Source organism: Macadamia integrifolia, unplaced genomic scaffold (assembly GCF_013358625.1).
Source record: "Macadamia integrifolia cultivar HAES 741 unplaced genomic scaffold, SCU_Mint_v3 scaffold890, whole genome shotgun sequence".
Lineage (NCBI taxonomy): Eukaryota > Viridiplantae > Streptophyta > Magnoliopsida > Proteales > Proteaceae > Macadamia > Macadamia integrifolia.
In genome coordinates this window covers 19,561-28,963 of record NW_024870571.1, presented here as the reverse complement: position 1 = coordinate 28,963, position 9,403 = coordinate 19,561, and the positions used below count along the sequence as shown (strand labels likewise).

The 9,403-nt window shown below is 37.4% G+C and overlaps 1 protein-coding gene across 3 annotated transcripts; it reads left to right on the top strand.

Moving 5' to 3' along the window:
- The first annotated feature begins 2,018 nt into the window (after positions 1–2,018).
- On the top strand, positions 2,019–8,209 carry LOC122070334 (cryptochrome-1-like). Of its 3 annotated transcripts, none has more exons than XR_006137742.1 (6): positions 2,019–2,598; positions 3,330–3,548; positions 4,921–5,627; positions 6,751–7,550; positions 7,693–7,786; positions 7,882–8,209. XR_006137742.1 is itself a non-coding variant. In XM_042634469.1 (5 exons), exons 1-4 carry the CDS (start codon positions 2,283–2,285, stop codon positions 7,534–7,536), a joined length of 2,028 nt encoding a protein of 675 aa, XP_042490403.1. In that variant the 5' UTR covers positions 2,021–2,282; the 3' UTR covers positions 7,537–7,550; positions 7,882–8,209. The 3 variants fall into 3 exon arrangements, 1 of the variants encoding a protein (XP_042490403.1); XR_006137741.1 differs by having other exon boundaries at positions 2,020–2,598; positions 7,735–7,786; XM_042634469.1 differs by lacking the exon at positions 7,693–7,786 and having other exon boundaries at positions 2,021–2,598.
- The last annotated feature ends 1,194 nt before the right edge of the window (positions 8,210–9,403 follow it).

The window sequence follows — 9,403 nt, the reverse complement described above, 5'->3', positions numbered from 1 at the left end:
GAGCATCTTAGTGCAGGATAGTGCGCTCTTTTTGCACCGTCATGTCTTGGCATAGATACACGTTATTAAATTGGATACTGTTCTTTCTTCCTTAAGTTAATGAGAAAATATCATTCACCTCCTCTGTACTTTGGCGAAATATCATGTTCTTCTTAGATATTTTAAAAAAATCACTATCTTGAAAGATTTTATCAATCGTTCTTTTCTAGGAAAAATGACTATTAAGTCACGAATTTATGTTTCTTAATATTCAAACTACTATGAAAATGATTTGGCTCCAATATCATATTGGAAGACAACAAAACACCTCTAACATCAAAGCCAATATGATGGTGTAAGTGACTTAAATTTCTCAACATATTTAAGAATGATTTTTAAGATGTAATTTTAATTTAAGTTTTTCAAAAATGTAATTTGAATGCAAAATAAACTAAAGTTTAATAATCAAATATATAATAATTTGAAGTTAATAATATAATTATGTGGGCTAATGAAACATCCAGGTGTAACACCGTGGTTCTACCGAAGACAAAAAAAAAATAACTCCACTGCTCCAAAGTTGGTGTGTTAAGAAAGGTCTCTAGTTCGATTCTCCTTATGAATGATCTATTTGTATTAATTTCAACTGTCACCGATATTGAGAACTAATGAAACCATATCTGGGTTATCAAAATATCAGAGAAAAAGTGATAAAAGAAAAAAAAATGAAGCTTAGGTATCAATTTTTTTTAAAGAATAACACAGTTGAATGCAGCCGGTATGTATCAATATTAGTATCAGCTTCGGATACCATAGTAACCGGTAACAAAACATACCCCTTTGAATGACCCCAAGATTGCAGTAGTGCTTGTCAAGGCATCGGTAAAACAGAGTTGGATCATCACAGTACTTGAGATACTGCTTGACTCTAATTTTTTATTTTTTTCCATAGGTAGAGAGGGAAGTAGGTAATGGGCAAAATGTTTGAGTTTGAGACCTCCCGATGAACATAGGATTTTTGCAAATCACAACTCACCAACTATGTAGATAGATGTTGTTATCCAACACTAATTCTTAAATCTGTGGGTATAAAGGTAATTATGCTCTCTACAACTCCTCGAATATCTTGTAAAGAGGGAAATTGATAGCAACCAGAAGGTTTAAACATGAGACTTCCTGGTAAATATGGATATTTTGCACACCACAACTCATCAACTGCGTAGATGTTGTTATCCAACTCTAATTCTTAAATCTGTGGGTATGAAGGTAATTATGCTCTCTGCAACTCCTGCAATATCTCAAAGGCTGTACAGTATGTTTGCCATGTTGGATGAATCGGATGATCCAACTCTGTTTTACTGATGCCTTGACAGGCACTTTTTGCAATCTTGGGGTCATTGCAGGTCAGGCGGGTCTTTGAACGATCGGACCTGATCAGTTCAATCGTTGCGGCAAAAAAAAAAAAAAAAAAATCTTTTATTGTTTTGTTGCGAGCTTATGGTACCAACAGGTATCAATCCGACACGCAGAAAGAGACGCTTAAACTGAGTGAACACTCACCCCCGCCCTCCCCCTTCTCTCTCTCAGTTGGAATTGGAGTGGTAGCTGTCCAGTAGGATAAGAAAGAGAAAAACACCAAAAATGAAAGTTGTGGCTGAAGTTGCCCAATAACTTTGTATGGTCCTCCTCGTTGCCAAATTGACCATAGCCTCTTCCCTTACATTTCATCTTTTTCTAGAATCAAGTACCTGAAGAGAAAGGGACTTTTCGCTTGCGTATACTCGCCTTTCTTCATCAGAGATAATGAGAACTGTGAAGGAAAAAACTGAAATGGTAAATGTAAATTTTGGGTAAAAACTAAGAAGGGAAAATTTTCCAAATTGCCATGGACTCACTTGATAGTTGAAATTGGGTTTTTTTTTTTTTGGGTAGAAAAATTGGGAATGTTGTGAGAGAGAGAATTTTTGGTAAGAAATGAAAATTTTCCAAATTTCCATAGACTCGCTTGATAGTTGACATTGGGATTTTTTTTTTGGTTAGAAAAATTGGGAATTTTGAGAGAGAGAGAGAGAATAAAAGTAGAGGATAAGGCCGTAGGAGAAATACCAATCTTCATGGACACCCTCTTCGCCCTTCTCTAGTATATGATTTCAATTTTCAATGATGTGATGTAATTTGTCTTCATTTTTCATTTTTTTTTTTTTTTTTTTTGGAGAGAGACAGAGAGATAGAGGTCGGAGAGGGAATCTGTAGCTCATATAGAGGTAGTGTTGGGTTTAGGCTTGTGTTGGCTTGTTGGAGAGATGTCAGGAGGTGGTGGTTGCGGCATAGTTTGGTTCAGGAGGGATCTAAGGATTGAAGACAACCCTGCACTTGCTGCTGGTGTGAGGGCAGGAGCTGTGATAGCAATTTTCATATGGGCACCGGAGGAAGAGGGTTCTTTCTATCCTGGCCGGGTCTCAAGATGGTGGCTGAAGCAGAGCTTGGCTCAACTTGACGCCTCCCTGAGGAGTCTGGGTACTTCTCTCATCACTAAAAGGTCAAATGATAGTGTCTTATCTCTTGTTGAGGTTGTCAAATCTACTGGTGCCACTCATCTCTTCTTCAACCACTTATATGGTCAGTTGCTTCCTTCTTTTCTGTTTATTTACTCTCACGCCTTTGATTATTTCTGTTTATGTAGAACTTTATCTCCTTTTGGTTCATGGTTTATTTTATTTTTTAAGATTTGGTACCGAGCTTTATGATTTTTAAATGTTTGTAGATTTTCCTTTCCCCAATCCTTTAGTTAGATGGTGTTATGTTGCTTACTAAAAATATTTATTTGATGAACTATGAAAGTGGATAGAGTGTTCACTAACTGGTTGCCAAAAAGTGAGTTCTCAATGACTGTTACAAGTAATGGAATTTGATCTTCTAAGTTTTAAATTTCAAGATTTCCCATTTCCTGTGCTCTTGTTTTTTACTAGAATTTACCACCCCCCCCCCACCACTCAATCTAACAAAACATATTATGTAGATGCCTAAAGTCTCACATAAAGTTCTCAATGACTCTTACAAGTAATGAAATTTGTTATCTGGAATGTGATCTAAGTTTTAAATTTCAAGATTTCCCATTTCCTGTGCTCTTGTTTTTTGCTAGAATTTACCCCTTCAATCTAACAGAACATATTATGTAGATGCCTAAAGTCTCACTGCAAAGCTTGATGTTTAATCATGTAGTTCCCAAAAAAAGAAGAAAAAAATAACTGTATCTTGAGGGAATGAGTGAATTAACTTACCAAATTATTTGTTGGTTTTCTGATTTCTAAATAACCTCTTACCAATAAAGAACATTTCTGTTTTTGCAGATCCCATATCACTTGTAAGGGACCACAGGGCAAAGGAGCTTCTTACTGCTCAGGGCATAGTTGTGCATTCCTTTAATGCTGATCTTCTCTATGAACCATGGGAAATTAGTGATGCACAGGGTCGCACCTTCACAACCTTCTCAGCCTTCTGGAACAGGTGTCTTAGCATGCCTTATGATCCAGCATCTCCACTACTTCCACCAAAGAGGATAACCTCAGGTCTAACTTATATCAATCAAGTCTTTCTTTCTTTGTATTCTTTCTTCTTTTATGCACACTTTTCTTTTTTGGGTGGAGGAGGATTTAATTTTGTAGCTCCTTCAGAATCCCCAGGTTAGGTTTTTCCAGTGGCAATGGAATTCGTTTTGGAAATATACTCTGTATTCTGGGAAGTGTCAATCTTTAACCTGTGCCAAATAGATAGATCAAATTCTAAAATGAACAATCAGCAGGAAATATCAATATATTACTTATACTTTGGAGAAACATAACGATGTATCATAAAACATTGTAAAACCAAAACTGCTCTGAGAGAATTTCTTGGTTGTAATTTTATCACTGCTTTGATACATTCATGCATAAAGTAATGAGCATCATGGCCCTATTCTTCTGATGGAGAGGCAAACCTATGATTATCTTTTTGGGAAATTTCCAACAAACAATTTCAACCAAATCTTTGGTTTCTTATTTTGCTATGTTCAACTCTGTGTACTTTTCTATCCGTAGATTACACTGAATATACAGAAATGGTTGTAAAGGAGTTTCTGTTATTTGTATTAACTGTTACTCTAAGAGGAATGATTTATGTGGTGCTAACAATTTAATAATTATCTTTGTAGCTCCCTAATGTTTCAGTTTAAGCTCCTACCTATTATTTGGATATGGTCTAATGAGGTTAATTGGTTAGTTGCTATTATGAAGGACAAATCCATCATGCAATCTGTCATTTTCATCTGTATTCCTGCATACAGTGATAACCAAATTAGATATGTTCTCTTTTGATGAGAATTTTCTGCTGCTTGTTGAAAATTCATGTTTAGCTTCTTTTACCACATCTAGTTCCTTAGTCAATGTGAGAACTTTCAAACTAGCCTTTGTAGCTTTTATAAACCTGTATTAACATTATCTCTGAATTAGGCAAATTACATTGCGTTTTTTGCTACAACAGAAGTTTCAAGAGGAATTGCATAGTAGCTACTCAGTGGTTGCATGTTCTTCTTAGACCCATGGTACCACCATGGTCTTTACTGACCCAAAAAAAATGAACTGCTGCTCCTACCTGTCTTGAAGTCAAATGTGCAGTAAATAATTATGTACTAATTTGCATATAGATCTTGATGATGACACTTAATTCCTGCTTGCTTCGTCTTCCCATTTAGCAAGGGCTATATCTGGTGCTTCCAATATCATAATTTGTTTTTTGTTTTTCAGTAGCTTTTTTTCTAACTAGAACTAACATCCACTTAATCTACCTTTTGATCTTCTTAGTGATGTAAAAAGACCTTAAACTCCATTGATTATAAATGGTTTTTCCTATTGAGATTTATTTGGTACAGAATGGCTTTCACAATAGTTGTTTCTACTCTTTCAGGTGATGTATCAAGGTGTCCTTCTGATATTTTGGTATTTGAAGATGAATCGGAGAAGGGAAGCAATGCACTACTTGCACGTGCATGGTCACCAGGCTGGAGTAGTGCTGATAAGGCTCTAACAGCCTTCATTAATGGGCCTTTGATTGAGTACTCTGTGAACCGTAAAAAGGCTGATAGTGCTACAACCTCATTTCTGTCACCCCATTTGCATTTTGGGGAGGTAAGTGTGCGCAAAGTCTTCCATCTAGTCCGCATCAAGCAGGTTCTGTGGGCCAATGAGGGAAACTTAGCAGGTGAAGAGAGTGTGAACTTGTTCCTCAAGTCCATTGGTCTTAGGGAGTATTCAAGATATATGAGCTTTAACCACCCTTACAGTCATGAAAGACCTCTCCTTGGGCACCTAAAGTTCTTTCCCTGGATTGTTAGTGAAAGTTATTTCAAGGCATGGAGGCAAGGTCGAACTGGTTATCCTTTGGTTGATGCTGGGATGAGAGAGCTCTGGGCCTCTGGTTGGCTACATGACCGGATACGGGTTGTGGTGTCCAGTTTCTTTGTGAAGGTTCTGCAGCTGCCATGGAGATGGGGAATGAAGTATTTCTGGGATACCCTATTGGATGCGGATTTGGAAAGTGATGCTCTGGGTTGGCAATATATATCTGGGACTCTCCCTGATGGTCGTGAGCTTGACCGCATCGATAATCCACAGGTATAACTAATTCTCAAAATATGGGTGCATGAGCATACACACATACATGGACATAATAGCGACTTGTGGACTCCATAAAGTGTATGTTTTCTGTTACTGTTGAGGTGTTGGGAGTTATAATGGTATAGTTCCACATCGGTTATTTAGGACCTTGGATGTGTCTTAATATACCCTTGGGCCATCTCCACATGATGCCTTAAGGTTTTGGGTTGGAACCCCCTCCCAGTGGTATATCGTGGGTTATCCCACTTTATTTAACAGCTACTCATCCTTGCGACAAGTATATTTCAACTGAATAGAAGATATAGAAAGAGAAATGAATATATCATAAGCAACCTCCCCCCAAGGAGAGAGAGAGAGAGAGAGAGATCTCATGCTATTCTGCCCAGTGGACCTAATGTGTTTTCTGTAGACATGACTCACCTACTGCTTGACCTCCAACTCTGAAGACATGACTCACCTACACCTCAAAATCTGGATGAATAGAACCTTCTTGTCATCTGTTAAACTTTCTCCTTTTATCCCTTCCCTATTGTTAATTTTTTCCAGCAATCATATGTTTAGTCCTATGCAGGTCATAATCCTTGTCCTGTGTTTATTTATTTTTTTGTTTATTGGGCTCTGCTCCTTTATAGTGGTAGACTGTTTGACTGAAACGTCCACCATTGATTCTCATGAAAGCCTCAGGTCTGTATATTATCCTTCCGTGTTATGTGTGTATCATTGGCTTACATGCTTTTGATATTATGCAGCTAGAGGAAAATGTGCTCGTATGAGGAAAGGAAGTTATCCTTGATAGTTCACTCTGTATACATGATTTAGCTCACAAGATGATCAACTACAGAAATCTTGGATGATTGTAAACATTAAATTAACAAACTCTTTGCTGGCCCATTACTTGCTATTCCTCACAAATCCCAAGGAATACAATTTAATTGGTTTCTTCAAGTAGAAAAATATATTAACTCCTTTAGTTAGAATATTAAGCTCTTCCTCCAATATGGCATCACCTAGCCTCTTTTTTTTCTTCGTTTAGGAAGATGTCCCATATTTAAGATATCCTAATTTTGTTAGTTTCTGAAATTTTTTTTCTTATCCTTGTCTTAATTATTGGTCATGACAGATTGAAGGTTACAAATTTGACCCAAATGGAGAATATGTACGACGGTGGCTTCCCGAACTTGCTAGGCTACCTACTGAATGGATTCACCACCCATGGGATGCACCAGAGTCAGTACTCCAAGCTGCTGGGGTTGAATTGGGATCAAACTATCCTCTTCCCATCGTAGGACTTGATGCAGCAAAAGCCAGGTTGCAGGAAGCTCTTTCAGGGATGTGGCAGCAAGAAGCAGCTTCAAGAGCTGAATTTGAGAATGGAATAGAGGAAGGGCTTGGAGACTCCTCTGAATCAGCCCCATTTGCCTTTCCTGAAGAGCTACAAATGGAGGTAGAGCATGAACCAGCTAGGAACAACCCAGCTGCTGCAGTCCGTCGATATGAGGATCAGATGGTTCCTAGCATTACTTCTTCACTGCAAAGGGTTGAAGAGGAAGAACCTTCTGTGGATCTCAGACGTTCAAATGACAATAACAGACCAGAAGTGCCAACAACCATAAATGTGGGTCCAGAACTTCAGAGAGAAGCACCAAACCAGGGAGGTTTGCAAACAATTCGAAACAATAATATTCTGCCACAGTTAAACTTTTTACAGTTGCAAAATGCAGAAGAGTCTACAGCAGAATCTTCAAGTAGTAGTGGAAGAGAGAGAGAGGGGGGTATTGTGCCAGTTTGGTCTCCCTCATCTTCTAGCTACTCAGACCAGTTTGTGAATGACCAAAATGGTCTAGGAAGCAGTTCATCTTACTTGCAGCGACATCCCCAGTCTCACCAACTGATGAATTGGACATAGCGTTCAAAATCTAGGTAAGCAGACTAACTCTTAACACAAGGCAGGCATAGATTTAAATTATGTATCGAAGCTTTTCAATCATTTAATTGATTCTTCCAAAAAAATCTTTTCTATTGACACTTATCTTATTCATGATTTACTATGGTCCTTGTCAAGCATCTTGTTCATGCTTATCTTTTCTGGATATTTAATCTTCAGAGAACCCAAAGAAAATCTTGCAAAATATTTTGACAGTGTTATCAGAAAAATGGAATGTTATACCTATTTCCAGTTATTTATAAATTTATATTGTGAAATTAGTATTCTCTTTTGCTAGGCTAAGGGGTAATGTTCTCTATATGACAGGGCAAGAATCTGGAAATTGGACAATACAATGCCATGCCATTATTTAATGTGGTTGGCTAGCGCGATGGTGGAGCAGCCTCCATGTGTATTGTTCTCCATCACTCTTTTCACCCTCTGGCCTGATCTGCAGCCTTGCTTAGAAGCTTCTGAAAGCAGATTTGGACCTGGAACTCGTTAATTCATCTCCCACCCTTGTTCTTAAATTTCCTTTTGTACCATATGTAGCCTTGTTGTATAGTAGTAGTTAACATCTTTGTAAGGAAAGAGAAGAGTGTGATGAAATAGATGTGTTCCATAATAAATTCAAGAAGGTGTTTTCCTCGTTTTACTGAGAAGGCATATCTTCTATCCATCCTCTCTTTTCCACGGTTATGTGCTAACCAAACAAGATTGGGGTAAGAAAGTCAAATTTTCCTCTAACTTTACTTTTCCTATCCTTAACCCCACCAACATGTGAGACCCAGTAATTAGACATTTCCACCTCAAACTCCCCTCTAAACAAATGGGGCCTTAAGAGAATAATATAGACACATTAATCTTTGTACGTTCATAAATTTGGAAGCAAAAAATTATTCCCCACACAACTTTTTAGAAAAGAATTTCCTTAATAAAAAAAAGCAATTTATTAACAGACTAAGGAAGATACAACACGAAAATAATTTCCTTAATAGGCACATCTAGTTTTGCCCCAAGCAGAGTGATGTGGTAAATCCGACCATTGGATTCCTAAAGAATGGTTTAAATAAGCTATTGTTGGCATATTGTGTTCTTCCATATGTTTTGCTGATTATCTAAACATGGTTGTAATGGTCTTTCTGAAAATATTAAACTTTGTTTGTTAAATGTGCTTTAAATGTTTAATATTCCCCCAAACTCAAATTATACTAGGTTGGACTCAATCAAGCATCAAGCAAGCATCAGTGGTCAACTCAAGCAACCATCTATCAAGAGTTCAAGACCAATTGAACCCTAGATCTACTTTATTTTCACAAAATCATGAACAAGTCAGAGTTGAAGGTACAAGACTTGGAAAGAAGATGAGGATCATGAAGATCAAGACAAGCTTAAAGACATAAGAATTAGTTTCATTCTTATAAACTTATTCGTAAGACTGTAAAAATCTGATGAAGGCCTTTGGCATTGCATTCCAGCTGACCCATGTATCAATTCTGCATTCCACCTTCACAGCCTGTAATTATTGTAACAACATATTAGCATTTGAAGCAGTAGAAATTCAATAATTCGCAATCATCTTCAACCTCTCATTAGACACAGAACAAGGAATTCAATTTACAAAAACTCGGTTGATATATCACCAATATGTTGAAACGCAACCCTAAAATGATGCAAAAGATAATGGAAAAACATAATAAACAATGCACACAGATTTACGAGGTTCGGCAAGGTTACCTACGTCCCCGGTGAAATGAGATGTTGTTTCACTATCAATGGAGAATAGGGTTACAGCACTCGTCCCTCATACCTCTCAGTATTGCTTGCATTACAGAGAAAGAAACCTTCG

Excerpts from the sequence above, each read along its gene's own strand:
- LOC122070334 (XM_042634469.1), top strand. The coding sequence starts at position 2,283 with ATGTCAGGAGGTGGTGGTTGCGGCATAGTTTGGTTCAGGAGGGATCTA. Across the intron at positions 2,599-3,329 it reads CTTCTTCAACCACTTATATG|ATCCCATATCACTTGTAAGG; the intron begins GTCAGTTGCTTC and ends CTGTTTTTGCAG. Across the intron at positions 3,549-4,920 it reads ACCAAAGAGGATAACCTCAG|GTGATGTATCAAGGTGTCCT; the intron begins GTCTAACTTATA and ends CTACTCTTTCAG.